General features: G+C 47.3%; 1 protein-coding gene across 1 annotated transcript; it reads right to left on the reverse strand.

The window, feature by feature from the left end:
- Positions 1–8,113: 8,113 nt before the first annotated feature.
- ZDHHC22 (zinc finger DHHC-type palmitoyltransferase 22) lies at positions 8,114–13,235 on the reverse strand. Its single transcript, XM_068399973.1, has 2 exons — positions 12,674–13,235; positions 8,114–8,379 (listed from the first exon to the last, which is right to left on the reverse strand). The coding sequence occupies exons 1-2, from the start codon at positions 13,233–13,235 to the stop codon at positions 8,114–8,116; spliced, it is 828 nt and encodes a 275-aa protein (XP_068256074.1).
- Between the last annotated feature and the right edge of the window lie 2,518 nt (positions 13,236–15,753).

Below are 15,753 nucleotides of genomic sequence, written 5' to 3' on the forward strand. Positions count from 1 at the left end.
AATAGAAATATAGATATGTTTTCTGCAGTTTACATACACACAGAGTGGTCATTCTGGCAGTACTTGAAAGTATAGAAGAGGGTAAAAACATAAGCGGTTTGGGTATCATATTGAAATGCTGAGAAATATCATCACAACTTATCATTGAACAGAAAACTACTTTAGGAATATAAAATTCTGAAGTTCTCTGCCGTCTGTCAGTCATTGCTGTAGCATTTACAGACAGAAGCCACGTGGGAATCACATGCTCTAATCCCATGCTTACAAAGAGAAGACCAAAACACTGTTTTGTGCTTCTTTCAACACATATCACCTATATATAATTACTTTATTTGCACAACTATTTGTATTTCATGTTACTTCTATTGAATAAAGCACTTGTGCTAATAAATATTTTGAACACAGCTGAGATGGCAAGAAGTGCAACGCAGAACAGAAAGGGTCATAATAACACAAATCCCAGGTTAGTATGATCAGTATCAAGCTTGAGCTTGAGCGTCTGTCTAGCTAAAAGGTGGAAGCTTCTCTGGTTTATTTTTTCCCACTGTTCTCCAGCAACAGCAGGCAGTTCCCTGTTCACTGTGCTTTACTCTGTTCAGTTCTGTAGCTCCCTAGATGTGAAGATTTCAGCTCCTCCAGCCTGAGCTTATTCTAATGGCTGACAGTGGAAGAACTGCTGTTTGGAAGTATTTCCTGACATATTAACATGTTATTTCCTTTTCTTAAATTGAACTCTATTTCTAGTTGATGCTTGCTTATCCAACAAGAATTATTTCTCCCACCCTCCAAAATACATGGATGGTTGCCATATTTTCCTCACATCCACTTTGGTTGTAGCTACCCAAGCAGGGCAAATATAACCATTTTTCCTCTTATAAATCCATTTCTCAGCTTCTTAATCATTTATGGTTTTTCTGTGAACTCTATCTGGTTTGACTAATGAAGGCAAAGCTGAATATAATATTCTATGTCGATTGCATCAGAGCACCATGGAAAAAGTTTATTGTATTTTTTTTCCTTCAAGTTCATCTTCATATGCAGTCTGAAATGCAGCCGTCTTTTTCAGCAGGCTCATATTGAATTTGTCCATCATCCTATAATTTGTAGGCTGGGTTGGCATGCTCCTTCACGTATTTCACACTTTCCTACTCTTTTCACATCAACATGATACATATCCTAATGAGCCCCTGCTGAAATTCATCCTTTCCCAGAAGGTGCCAATAGCTGGTTGGATGATGCTGGACAAGTTTTGGCCAAATGAGTTCATAAGGAGCAGTCAGTACACAAAGCCAAAAAGAGATTGTCAAGGGGAGAGATGTGGTGTTTGCCTCCAGCCTGACCACAGAATTTCTTCTACTCCAAACCTGGATCTCATAGAAAGCTTCTGTCTTACACAAAAGATCATTGCCTGAGCTAAGGGGCTTTTAATGTGCTGTTGACAGCCTGGATAGTAACATTTCTTTCTGAGCTGATGGCATCTCTTGCTGCAGGACATTGGCTCTGCCCAGGCTGATGGTGCCTGCCAGCTGCATGGATTATATAGACAAATTTCTGAAACACCTGACTACCCTGAAGCAATGGAGTGATCTGAGGTGGCGGTGGGCTGAATTCATACACCTGGAAAACACTCCAGTTCTGGGAGCCAGAAACTGGGTCTTGTAGTTTGATTTGAAATTTCAGCTTTCCTCCTGGCATGAAAAATATTATGAGGTTTTTTGAGCTTTGTTTCCAGAGGCTTTAAAAGATATTTTAAATCTCCATGAACTATATTGCTGATAGCTTAGTAGAACTTTGTTGCCACCTTTTGCTTTTTGCAGTCAGTCCCTTTATTTTCTTGTGCCTTCTTTCATGGCTTCATATTCACCAATTGGCTTATTTCCTTGGATGGTTAGTGACAATGGAAGTTGTAAGGGAAGACAGCTAGGGCACTCATAAAATTGCACCCTAGTGCATACTAGTTTAGAGGCATAGATAGATGGGTCCAAAATACTCTTTTATGCCCTGTACGGTGGCTTGAAGAGAAAAGGAAAAATTCTTTGCCTTGACAATAACACTTCCAAAATCCCAATCAAGTTTTGTTTATTGTAATAAACCTTGATTAATCAAGCAATTTTCTCAGACAAATCCATCTCACTGAGTGTTACAGGTGTTCCCTGGAGAAGAAAATTGTAGTATCAATACATGCTCCTGGGAGGACCTATGGTGGTCTTCAGTATTGTATAAACCACTCTTATTTAATTTAGCACTGGATGTTTTGGGAGACCACCTAGTGACAGCCTTGAATATCGAACTCAGTGGAGATTAATAAAGGACTGATACTTTGAAGTTGTCAGTAGGGGGACAGGTTCTCCAAGTCTTGAAGGAACTTCCATTGCTCAAAACATTAATCTTCATATTGAGTGCTTGGAAGTTCTTACCTAGTGAAACACTTTCTCCCTTAGGTAATGCTATTTTGAAGTTTTTCTCAAAGCAGCTTTCATAGCATCTGGACTTTGTGGACCTGTTTGACTTCGACAGTTCATATTTAGACCTACAAAGATTACTTATGTTATACTGGTCACCAATTTCCTCCCAGCAGTCATAAACCATTAGGAGTCCCAGCTGATGATGCTGAATCTGTCTCTTGTTTTTCTGACACTGACCATAAAGCTCATCTGTGGTCTCAAGCAGTTCTGGATGATAACATCATTCCTTGCTAACAGCCTCTGTGACAAGGCTGCATTCAGCAGTTGCTTCTTAACCCCTAGGGCACTCTCATGTGGGTCTACTGTGTTAACGCCATTGCCCAGTGAATATATAAGATTCTTAAGGATATAGGGACGGCAAACCAATCTATCGTATTTTCAGCAGTCTGATAGGTTCATGTCTTCATCTCTTCTTATCCAACACAAGCAGCTAAAAGACTGACCTGACACCTAATGGAAATTTTCCAGTCAGGCATGATAGTAACGTGAATCTGGGAATGATTGGTGGTAAAGACAGACTGAGCAAAACAGCTGAAATACATGGCAGAGGCTGTGCATTCCCCTAAGCTGGTGGATATACAGTAATCACAGGAAACCCAAGTTGATAACTATTCAAGATCAAGGTAGATTAACAGCAGTGTTTAGAAAATCAGTAGCAGACAAATACAACTTTCCCATCCCCGTTGATCAGAAGGTGAGCCTTCTCTTTCACGTGCAGAGCTTGCTATTGCCGTCCATTGCTTTGCCTCTTTTGAAGTAAGCTGATCAATGCACTCAATTTATTTTTAATTGATAGCAATTCTGGAACTACTGTTAAGGTGTCTGCCAACATGTTAAATGAGGCACTGTGCAAGCAGTGTATGACACTGATACTTGAGAACTTGCATTTTTTATTTGTAAACACCTGGGGAGACTAGAAGATGCTTGCTCCAAAAGCCTTAAGGGACATGGGACTGGCCTGCCTGAGCTCTGACGTCACTTGCCAGTTAGATTCAGTAGGACAACCAATGCTAAAACCTCTTTGGTGTAATGAAGGCAAGGCTGCTGGCTGGACGGCTCCGTAAGAGGACTGAAGCACTAACTGGTCCATATTTGCTGACTTTTGGTGTAATCTCCAAGGACTCTATTCCCCGGGCTGTCTGGAAAAGAGCTGGAAAAGCAGAGAACCCACGTGTGGACATGTAGTTATTAAAGAACGTGTTACTCTTCGTTAATATAAGTTGTCTGACATTGTGTTTCCATTGATTTAAATATCTAGCAGGCCACAGAGACTCCACATGTGCTTTAAATTTTATTCTCCCTTTATTTATTTATATTGAACAAGTAGGTCATTGCTTTATTCCAACCATGATAGTTCTGGCTAGTCTTTTAAATAACTTGAAGAGAACTATACAAACTGCTGTTACTACTTATGACTTCTACACATGCACCTTCTGCTTGTAACATCATCTGTTGTTCAAGAGAGAAAAAACCTTTTGACTCTGCTGGGTCTTTGAGGGGTTTTGTGCAGAAAGTGATTAGCAATGAGTTTTCTCAGTCTGGGCTTTCTTTGTGTCCATTCAGTCATCAATCAATGAAGATAACTTGAATTCTGTTGTCATACTTCCTACCGCCTGATGACTCTCAGTGCATCATCCTTACCAACGTCAAATCACTTCTGCTCTCACGGGGGCCACTTTTCTTTGATTGCCCTCTTCTGACTGATTTAAAGATAGATGCCCTAAGCCCTGACATCAGCTTTTCTTTCTCTCAGTCCAGGACTGCCTGTCCTCCTCCAGCTATCACTGTACAGTTAATGAGTCTCCTCATTCATTCATTCTGTATCCTTGCAAGTATTTTTAGACTGTGATCATCTCCCTTGAGTTGGCTATTGCTTAAACAAGATAAATGCTATTTCACGTCATCTTTTCTCATATGTTCCCTGTGTCTTATTACTTGAGACTCTTCATGTTTTAACTCTATATCCTCTGAGGATATCCAATGAAGACCTCTCGCATGCAGGCCTCGAGGGCTGCCCAATAGTGTAGTATGAAGAGGAAAACCATCTACTTCTTATTTTGTATTAGATTCTTACTGTACATAAGAACAGACTCCTTCCAGTTTACTTCACAGTTGTGTCCCCTAATTTGCTCTATACTGTCACTGAAAAGACTTCTGAGACCTTAGAGGTGGCACCATTTTTTCAGGTAGCCACACTTAAAATAGATAAGCCACTAAGCAAAATTCTATGGTTTCTGTGCAAGGTCTTAAGCAACAGGGAGATTTTACTTCAGCCACTAGCATTATCAGAGAAAAAAATGATGCTCATCTGATTTTCCAAAGCCATAGAAGCCCTAAGTGTTTTATTTTTAAAACCTTTATAAGTAATTAGACATTGTCACAAGAAGTCATATTCCAAAATATATTTGCGATTGCAGCTGCTGTTTAATAAAATGCAAATTATAAGTAATGGCTCTCTAAGCACAGGAAATGAGAAGCTTTTATTATTTATCCTTATAAAACCTTAGAGCCATTGAACAGATCTAGAATTTGTGACATTGCCATTGACCTCAGCCTTCATTGACTGAATCATGGCTAAGAGCAAAGGTTATGTTCACAGTTGTTGAGGCCTGTTATGTTTTCTTGCCAAGGATTTCTATAAGTGGATGCACAGGTATGAGAAGGAAGGGATGTCAGGGCAGCTGGATAATTAAAGAGCTACTCCCAACTGTTCCTGCAGAACCGCTGCTCTACCCCAAACAGGGCAGTCCACACACTTGGGAATGAGCAGAGAAGTAAGCCAATACCCAGGGTCAGTCTAATGTTACATTTTTATAGCTCTTTTCATCCCAGAGGATCATAACTGTAAAAGCTGTATCCATCCGAAAGTCCCACCACTACTGCTGAAATCCAGTAGTTTGCTGCAAAGGAACAATTAGCTGCATAAAATGTCGATGCAGCTATTTGCAGCCAGGAACACATGTGTCTGACAGAAAGAATAATTGTGCAGAACTGTGCTGCAGTTACTCAGCGTGGGATCTCTTTGTGCTTCAGCAAGGACCAAGACATCGTGGGGAGGGCAGACAGCTGTGACCCTGATGCAGGGGCCAGGTGTGATCCAACCCTGGTGCGAAGAAGCAACAGGCTTCATGGATAACTAATCCTGTTGTGCTGCGTGGGGGTTGTCCTGGCAGAGTGGCCCACCAAAACTCTGAGTTGGTTGTGCCCTTCTCAGTGTATTCCCAAAGAGTTTACAGCCTGAGGCAGCGTGGCAGCAGGAGCCAAGTGCCACGAGCTGCCCCAGACTGCAGTGTCAATCTAACACCAAAAGCAGAGGGCGAGGGTGTCAAACCATAATTTCTGCTGATGTGAGGAAGCTGCTGGCTGAAATGTTGGGAGCCTGTTGCCTTTAGAAATATACAAAAAAAAGAAGAAGTTTCATCAACCAGTCTGTGGAATGAGAATAATCCTGGGAATCCTTCCAAGGCGAGGTGTACGGCACGAGGTGCTGGCTCTGGTTCCAGCGACAAGGTGACTGTCTGCTCACCTTGATGCCATCATGCCAGTAAGGAATAATTTACGTCAAGATGCTGTTTGTGGGCGATGATAATAGCTTAATTTTCCTGTAGCTTTCAGTTGAGGTTGATAGTGTAATTTATAAATAGAAATTAGAATGGGTCTGCAAGTTGGTTATTAGATGCATTTTTAGATTGGTCATTTCATTAAAGTAGGAAGGGTGAAAGGGCTTGTCCAAAATCATATGATGAATTATTGGCAAAGCCGATAAACAAATCCTAACTTTTTCCTTCAACATGTCCGTGTGTATGCTGTAACAGATGTACAGAGACAGCTAATGAACTGTCAAAAAGCACAATACAGCTCATGTAAAAAAACAGAACACTTTTTATTGTTCACTGTTAGTGAAAATACAGCGTATTACATGTGGAAACAGCGGTGCGTTCATGCGAACACACAGTGCGGAAGGACATATATCCTACATGTTTTAATTATCCATCTAGGGTTCTTCCAGTATATTTTCATGGTTACTGTGCTCGTCACAATACACTTTGTTTGTTATTGATCCACATGTGTATACAAGTGTGAAGCAGTGAAGGACAGTTACAAAGCCTGTAGGAATGAGCGCCTCTGTTCTGGCTCATGAGAAACGCAAGGATGAAGCAGGTGCATTTCCCTAGCTGGGGTGCACCAAAAGCATTTCTGAGGAAGAAATTACATTTTTCACAGCTTGTCAGCATACTCCCCAGCCTATTAAAGGAAGCGATGGATTCCTATCCAGCCTGCATAAGCTGATGCAGTTTGCCAAAACAGAGGCTTCTTGTCGCAGCTGCTGGGGAATCCAGCTCTATGATCCTGGTAGAGGTGTCATGGTATCCTTTCTTAAGGCACCTGCTAGCGTAGGGTCTCAGCACTGATCTCATGGGCTGTTGCTGCAGCTAGAAAACAACTGACACATTAGGCTGATTAATCCCTGTAGTAATTCCATTAACCTCCTTAATGGAGTTATAACATGGATGAACTTACCCCTCTGCAGCAATGCGAGAGGGAATCGCCCTGGAGAGCCTATAAATATGGTGTGGCAGGGATGACCGAGGTAAACATTTTTTTGTTTGTTTTAGCACAAAGTGAAGCGTCCCGACCCGCTGGAAAACCTCCCCGTCTTCTGGGATTTTGAACTCTTCACAGCACTAATGGTGCAGGTGCCCCCTGCAAGCAGGTGATGCATCAGGGCTCAGACACCTCAGCAGGGCTCTTGGCACCCTCCTGACAGTTCGCTGTGTGCCCACACTTCCCTCTCTCTTGCTCACAGGCACACATAACCTGCCTCACCGCACAGCTTCTCAAACAACGCCTTTTCATTCACCTCTGCAGTTTCCTCTCCTTGTGCCTCTTTCTGATCGTGATTTATCTGCTTGCTGCTCCCTGTCAGAAGGGCAGCTTTGCCTGGACTGTGTCACTAGGGAAAGGACTGCTAAAAATAAGTAGCAGAGCTACAGTCCTGACATATCATTGCATAGGAAGCAAATCAAGAACAGAAATGAGAAGTTCTCAATTTCACTTTGTTTTCTTCCTGATTTTCTAGCCTGTGGAGAGAGGGTTTACCTGCCACATTAGCCCTGTGCGTAGCCTGCTCCTAGGGCAGCTTGATTGCATTGCAGTTCTGTCATTAAAGGCTTCTCAGTACGGTGAAGTTACCTCAAGTATGTGAGAGCCAAAAGGCACCCTGCAAACCCTTCCCAGGGAACAGACACTGTTTTTGCAGTCTACCACAACAGCCCAGGCTCTCTGAAAGCTCCTGCTGTGGTTCATTAGGGACTATGTGGGGTAGCTAGTAGGGCTGGGGGCTGGAGGAGTCAGGCAGGAAGCCATGGGAGGGTCAGACTAATTTTTCTGCTGTTCAAAGGCTGTTGCCATGTACGCAGGTGCAGTGATGTGACTACTAAACTGCAGTATCTCTTAATCTACATGGTTTGTGATCTCCTTGTTAATATGCTAAATTTATTCTGTTTGATAGCCAGTCCTTTCCTCCCACAGAGGCTGCAATCCCGAGAGATAGAGTAGCCCAGCTCTTCAGTCTCCCACAGGGGACAGTGGGATAGAACATGGGAGGTGGTGTGTGCATGGGTTACACACACATGCACACGGGGATTTTATTTCTCTTTCTGGCTACGGTAGTCACTTCCTACGTTCAGCACAGGGATGAGAAGTCCTAGCAGCCACCTCTTGCCAAAGACCTCTTGCAGGTTCTCCCTCCAGGGCCGGGCTCTTACCACCATCCCTTTCCGCACCTGGTACCGCGTCTGCCCGTGCAGGATCAGCAGCATCTGGTGGCAGCAGAAGCCAGCGCAGGCCAGTCCGATTCCAAGCCAGAGGTAGAGCATGAGGATGACAAACATCTCAGAGCTAAGGAGAGCTCCTGCAGACCAAGAGTCAGAGGGGAGGGAGGTCAATAAAAGAGTTTAGACACACCTCACATGCCAGTGTAACACTCAGCCCCGAGAACCAACGAGCTGCCTATATTCTCTAGCCACAAGTGGGGAGTTAGGAGCAAGACAGGCTGGTTGCTCTCACTATATAAAATTGTTTCCTTTGTAGTGTCTGATGCAATGGACCCCGCTGGGGAAATACTAAAATGATAACGGTCTCTGTACACTTCTCCCTTTGCTATTGATGTGAGGATCTAAATTACAGGGGCAAATTCAGCCAGAAGTGAAACATGTCTGTAAGACTTCAGCACTAATTTGAAGAAGGGTTAATTTATTTAATGATCTACCTGCTCATCACAGTGAATCTAAGATTTCTAGGTTCCTTTTGAAAAGAGATGTGGGTCCTACAGCATGTAGATGCTTCCAGAAGCCTTACCGTGTGCATTAATACTAGGCAGGAAGATTTGGGATTTCTCTCTCTCTCTCTCTCTCTCTCATCACTATATATATATTAAAAAAATGTTAAAAAAGAAAAATAAATCAGTAACGACTTTCCTACCATCGGGCAAAGGCAGTTTTCATATAAATGCAAGAAACAGAAACAGAAAACTGTCCAAAATACAAACTGAATTCCTTTTTAAAAGCTGCTGCTAGAATACTCAAAATACTTTGTAGGTCTGAAGCTCCTAATTAAACAGTTTTTGTAGTGTATATTTATGCTGAATGTATTCAAATAAAAATATTCTGTGGGCCCTTTCCTCAACAATGATTTTAGAACTCCTTCTGGAAAATATTAGCATAATAACACATATCACTGAGTGACCTTTCAGTGCGTAGGCAGATCTAAACCCATTAAAATAATACTTTCTGTGTGTGCATATGAATGTGTACACACATTTTTTGTGCCTCTCAGTATATTATTAAACACCCATATTTACACACAGGCACACAAAGAAAATTAAATGTGTGTCAGTACTGGTATTAATGGCATATAACCTTCACTGGTTCCTGTGAGGTTTAAAAATGAAAAAGCTCTCACACGCTCCCGTCCCTCTGGAAGACCACAAGGCAGACAGACTCGGACAGGTGAAAGCTCTGGTCGCTCTAAGGCCCTGCGAGAACAATCCTGCCGGAGCAGGGCTTGCATGGACAGTGGAGCTGTGCTGCCTAAAACAAGTATGTGGCTGCTTCAGGTTTTAAGTTCAATACAAGGGTGGCTGGATAAGCATCTCTTGCTTCTCTCATACAGAAGGCCAGATTAGATCGTGTCATCTGGTTTTGCAATCTGTGAATCCCAGTTTCTCCACCTGGCAGTGCTGTAAGTGAGAGATTGGGGCTGACTCACGACAATCACATCAACCTTTGGGCTCAGCCAGCAGGCCCCTCTGAGAATGATTTGTAGGGACACTGACTACAGCCTCGAGCTCTCAGAGGTTGTCCTCACTTGAAAAAGGCACAGGAGACATTCATTTTTCTTCCTAAATGCAGTGTCATCTTTCCCTTCTCATTACATCCCATTCAGCTCAGTGGGCTTCATATGCAATACAACAAGGGAAGAACAAGCCCCTTAGGATGATGACAAATCCGCATACCAATTCTGTCGGAATAACTTAATCTATCAGTTAGGAAGCCCAGAGCCAAATATGGGCTTCTCTGCCCCCCTTTTGCTGGACCAGAGTGTGACCGACATTTGTTCTTTCCTACAGCTGATATTCAGATGGCATATGCAGAAAGACAGCTATTTTCTTTAGAGCCTTTGCAAGGCAGCTGTAAGCTTTATTTCTACGAGCTGCTGAAATTCACCATCAAGAAAGTAATTACCCTTCTTTCCCCTTGCAAATATTAAGCATCTCTGAGCTGTGCTTTCCAGATACATGAATTTTTTAACCTTTTCTTCAGGTTACCTACATAAAGCATTTTCTATAATTTCTTTTGTAGATCCAGCCTGACCTGTGTTTACAAATGCACTCTCCATTCATCCCTCATCACCACAGTCCATTTTAGTCTCAGATTCACTTTTGCTCTAACTGACCCTGTGTGATCTCAAGCTTGTTGCCATACATTGCGTATGCCAGAAAATCTGAATCACTGGCTGAAATTATAGACTCTGGGTCGGATCCTGAAATCCACGCCTGAGCACAGACTGGGCAGAACGAGCCAACTGAAAATTTTCCCAGTGTGAAAGCAGGAAACACTCAATAGATGTAAGACCAGCAGATTCACCCTTCATCCTGCTTTACTCCTCCTCCAGTGCAGAGGGCATGCTGGAGAAGAACAAAGGTAAAGTTTTTTCCCTGCTATAGCAATGCTCTGTTTGGATCCTACAACAATCCTTAGGTAATAGTTGTGTTAGCTGAAAAATATTGAGTGGACCACCCTTCCAGGCAACTATTCCAGACTGTGTTTTTCTTTCCTGAACTGGAGGTTAAATGTGCTGGTAGAAGCCCAGTAGGCCCTTCCTCCGAGGCAACCAAGATGCCACATGCCTGTATATTGCTGTGTGAGGCAGCAGTTCTCACCCTGGCTGAGCTAGAGGTTCAGTGGGAGCTGCTGGGAGCTGCTGTCTCTCGAGGGTGTCCTGGATCCCAGCTCTCAGTCCTGCACCCAGCCCCGTTGTGTCCCACTCAAACACTACCCACATGCTGTCTTTGGCACTGCAGCTGCTGACACCAGAGCTGGGGCACTTCAGTCGCTCTTCAAACATATGCCAGGGCCCAGCTTGGTGCAGATGAGCCCACAGAGTCAGAGAGAAAGAAATAATTCGTTGATAATCTCCTCCCACACCCCTGCTCCCCCTCTCAGGCTGCTGTGCTGAGCAGAGCTTAGGCATAGGGGAAAATCCTTCCCAGTGCCTTTAATGCTAGCGAAGCTCGTGCAACATTATTTGCAAAAATTCATCTACTTGGAAAAATAACTCCCTAACAATGTCATGGCAGGATTTTGTGTTTATTGTCTCTCGGTGATTACCATGACAAATCTGCTAATTTGCCAAGTAGAGAGATATTTGTTTGTTTTCAGATGGCAGCCCTGCAAACCCAGCCTGGAATCCGAAAAGCAAGCTGGGTCCTCTCTGGCTCCTGTATCCCCAGCAGCGGAGACTCCATGCTCAGATCATAGTCAACACTTCTGGTGACGTTGCATGAGCCAGAACAGACTCCGAGCCCTTCTTAATGAGCTCAGCTGGATCTGCAAAGCTAAAATATATGGGATACCTATTTTAGTCCAACGAAAGCTGACCCAAGTGTGCGAGGCATGAGCTGCATAGGGGGGAAATGGCATTTTTCTGCAGTAGCTTTCAGGGCAGAATAACAGACTAGTCTGTCTGCATAGTCCCTTCTCTGAGACCAGGTTTTATCTAGCTCTTGGATTTGGACAGAGAAAGGGTTGAGGTTGGAGAGTTTGAAGGCGTGTTGAAAGGTGAAGAGGCAAGGCTGGAAGAGCAGAGGAAGAGATATGGGAGCAGAATTAGGAAGGGGAAGGGTTGTGGAGATTTATGGAAGGGCAGGGAGAGAGGGGAAAAGGGGAGAAGGAGAAGGAAGGGAAAGAGATGGGGACAAGGAGAAAGAGCTATTTGCTTTTGGTGTGGAGCTCTTGAAAAGAGCAGGCACAGAGAATTTCCCCTGGTTCTCTCAGACCTGTGTCCCAGATTGGGGTCATGACAGAGGTGGCTAATCATTTCACATTAACTCCTCTCTTGGTTTCTGTTGCCTGAACCCCAATTCTCCTGTGCTGGAAGGATGGCAAGATCTCAGTAAGTTTGTACTGCCAGGAGGCAGGAGGTGGGTGACAGTGGAGGGGGTGAGTAGACCTGGATGAAGAGAATGAGAATATATCCACTGGGATATGGGGAACCTGCGGACTTGTAGTATATGAAGACCTACAGACCCTCCAACTGCCTGTAGGACAGGCAAAAGATCCCCCTCACCTGCAGTACCCTGCAGAATCCACCTCCTCCATCTAATCGCAGCACAGTCCCTGCATGACAGGTAGCCCTATTCTATCACTGGCAAGCTGGTTACGGGACATTTTCCAGAGCCTAATGCATTAGGAATAGGGCTGTGGCTGTAACCTGGAGTGGGTCTCAGCCTCTATTTCAGGTGAAGCAAAGTCATTTGGAAAGGCTGTCTCTAGCCTCCAAAAGGGGCTTTGAAGAAGATGGCCAATTCTCCCTCTTGCCCATTTCCCCACCACCACTCCCCACACACAACTATCTGAGGAAGATCACGTCCCCCCAGCCATGGCGGCCCTGGAGAGTCTTCTCATCTCTGAGGAAGAAGTGCTTACCTGAGAAGAACTGGCTGATGGAGTGAGGCAGAAGAGTGAGGAAGGCGAGCGGGTTCGCAAAGGACATGGAGAGTGCAGCAGAAATGTAAGCCATGCCTGCCACCAGGGAGTTGAGGCAAGCCAGGGAGGTATAGAGGCAGAACATGATGAAGTTTCGCATGTTCCTGCTCCCGATGCAGTTCCCTGTGAAGAAACAGTGGTGGTCATGCCTCTGGGTGACTCTGGCACACAGTCTACAGAAGTGAGTGCTGGGCAAGGCTGAGCCAAGGGACCTGCTTCCATCCAGCCAGTCTGCTACCACTTCGGCTCCTTTGCCCAAGTTTAAGCCCTTGCCCAAGTCCTCAGGGGAGTTCTGGATCACAAGGACGTAGTTGCCCAGGGCGTTAGCTGAGAGGAAGAGGAAGAGGGCCCCATGCAGCAGAGCAGGAGAGAAAAGTGGGGTGGTGGAAGGGTCTCTGAACATGCTGGGGATGAAGAGAAAGATCTGGAGGACGAAGGTCACCAGGGAGATGCACAAGAAGTAGGCTGGAGCGACAACATTGAGCAATCTGAGAACTAGCATTGTGGATTACATTCCTGCAGGGGAAAGCAAGGAGAGAAGGAACATCACCGCTCCGGCCGCACACTTCATCCTTCCATTTCTCGCCGGGTCCCGGCCCCGCTGCCTCCGGGAAATGCCCTCCGGTGGCCGCTCTCCCTCGCCGCCGCCCCACAGCCCCCGCCGGGCTGGGGCAAAGGGACAGCCTGTGGGCAGCGACCGCTCCCCGGCGCCCGGAGGAGGCACCCCGGCCCCGGCGCCTGCCTCCGGGGAACTTGCAGCAGCGATCACCCGGAGGGGCTGCGGAGGCTGGAGGGGCGAGCCGGCTCCCGCGGTGTGCTCCGCGGATGTGGGCACCGCTCCCGTCGCCTAGCAGAGTCCCTCTGCCAGGCAGGGTCAGTTTTGGTATTGCATGAGAGGAAAAAAGGTGGTGCTGGAGGAGGGGGGAGTGAATTGAAAGGGGAGGGGGGAAGGAGGAGGGGAGGGGGGAAAGGTTGCTCTAATCCACTGCAATACGGATCAAATCCAATGCTCTAATTTATCCTTTAAAGCCACGGATCTACAGATTACCTCTATGACCGCTGCCCTGCTCTGCATGAAATCAGAAAATGCACAAAACAGCTGGTCAGGTGCTGTCCGGATGCAACCTGCGGCGCTGGACTACCGATCCGGGGCGGCCCCGCAGCCGCAGCCGCGGCTCCGGCCGGGCACGGCGCATCCCCGCCGGCTGGGCGGGCACCCCCGGCGCCCCCGGCCCCGGGGCTCAGCCCGCATCCCCAGGGCACGGGGAAGCCCGGGGGACCAAACGCAGCGGGGAGCTAGCTGGGTGGCGGTGTGGGTGCCCCGGCACCCCGAGCACCCCCTCGCCGGCAGCCCCAGGGGCTCCCCAGCGCCGCGGTGTCTGCAGAGCCCCGGCGGCCCGGGGGGTCGGGGGCTGCACGCCGCCGCCTTGCAGTCCCCTTGTCCCCGGGCGCGGCGGGGTGCCGCCCGATACCGGCGTGTCTGGCGCCAGCCGAGCCGCCGCTACCGCCCGCCGCGGCGGCCGCCCCCGGCCATGCCGAGACCCCCACGGCAGCCGTGGCGGAGCGCAGCCCAGAGCCTGCCCTCCCTCTCCCTCTCCCTCTTCTCTCCACTCCTGCCCTTTTCCTGGCCCGCCTGGTTCGGCCGTGTCCCTGTCCCTGTCCCTTCTCTCTCTGTCCCTCTCCCTGTCCCCCCCCCCGTCCCTGCCCCGTGTCTGTCTCTGTCTATCTCCTGCCCTGTCTCTCTCCCTGTCCCTGGCCCTGTGCTTTTCAGCCCTTGTCCTCTCTTCTCCCTCTCCCCGCCTCTCTCTGTCTCCCTCCTCAGTCCTATTATTGTTTGATCCTCTCCCTCCCCCGACTCTGTCCGTGTCCGGCCTCTCCCCTTGCCCATGTCCTTGTCCCCGGCCCAGCCCGGCCCGCCCGCCCCGGAGCTGTCCCTTCAGCACCACCCGCACCTCCTGCGGGTCTCTCCGCCTCCCTCCGAGCACCATGCAGGGCCCTGGGGAGGAGAAGGATGTGCTTGGGGTCCTGGGGAGGAGAAGGGTGTGCTTGAGGCTCTGAGGTCCTGACAAGTCCCACGGGGAGAGCAGGGAGGTGGGAAGGGAGGTCCTGCCTGCTCCAGCCACAGAGCATCCTTCCTTCCCACAATGTGGGTGAGGGAGGCAAGGTGAGGTGTCAGTGTGTGTCCCTGCTGCCCCAAAGCTGCCCCTGTTGGAACCAGCACCCGAAGCAAGAGGAAATTTGGAGATATCTGCAGGTTCAAAGCCTCCTTGTGTTTGCAGGGCACCTTTGCACAACAGCAGGTAGCTAGGAACGGCTTTGAGCCAGGCAAGTGGTGCCTGCACAGTAGGACATGCTGGTAGAAGCTTTGCAGACATGTATTTGCCCTCTGACAGCTGCACTCCCTCACCCCCCTCTGCCCACCCACACAGTCCTTGTACTGTCTACACAGGCGCTGTGCACAGCCTCTCACTCTCCTACACACCTACGTGCTGCACCCTCCCAGCTCTGATGAAAAGAATCCCTGCCTCCCTCCGCAGATAAGCCACCGGTGACAGAAGAAGGGGAGAGGGCTGCTGGGCTGCAGCTTGGCCTCTGGAGACAGTCAAACTCTGTGCTGGTCAAAAGTTAAAGAAGGATGGGTTTAACCTAATCTTAGGTCCTAGGCTTACTGGCCAGCCCCTCAGCCCAGCTGGTGACAGGCTCTGCTTCTCCAAGAGAGACTATCACTTTTCCTGAAGGTTCAGAGCAAAATTAAAGTGTGTTTCATGTCTCGGTTTCTAAGGGGAGAGCCCTGGAGGAGAGAGGGGCTGTTTGTCTCCTGCACGTGCACAAGTGCAGAGGGTGGTGACAGCAATGGAGATCAAAGGTTCTTTATCAGAAATAAATTTTTCTCCCAGATAACTTTCATGATTCAACATTTCTGAGAAAAACAGTGACAATAATAAAAGCAAGTGCAAACCAAGCCTGTAGGCACTGGATCTGCAGTGATGAGCAACTAAGAGACACCTTCGGCAGAACTG

The sequence above is a fragment of the Nyctibius grandis genome, chromosome 4, assembly GCF_013368605.1.
Source record: "Nyctibius grandis isolate bNycGra1 chromosome 4, bNycGra1.pri, whole genome shotgun sequence".
Taxonomy (NCBI): Eukaryota; Metazoa; Chordata; class Aves; order Nyctibiiformes; family Nyctibiidae; genus Nyctibius; species Nyctibius grandis.

What these genes read in the sequence shown, in the direction of transcription:
- ZDHHC22 (XM_068399973.1), bottom strand. Translation starts at nt 13,235, where the DNA reads ATGCTAGTTCTCAGATTGCTCAATGTTGTCGCTCCAGCCTACTTCTTG. An exon ending in CATCAGCCAGTTCTTCTCAG is followed by an intron (nt 8,380 to 12,673) that starts GTAAGCACTTCT and finishes CTTGGTCTGCAG; the next exon opens with GAGCTCTCCTTAGCTCTGAG.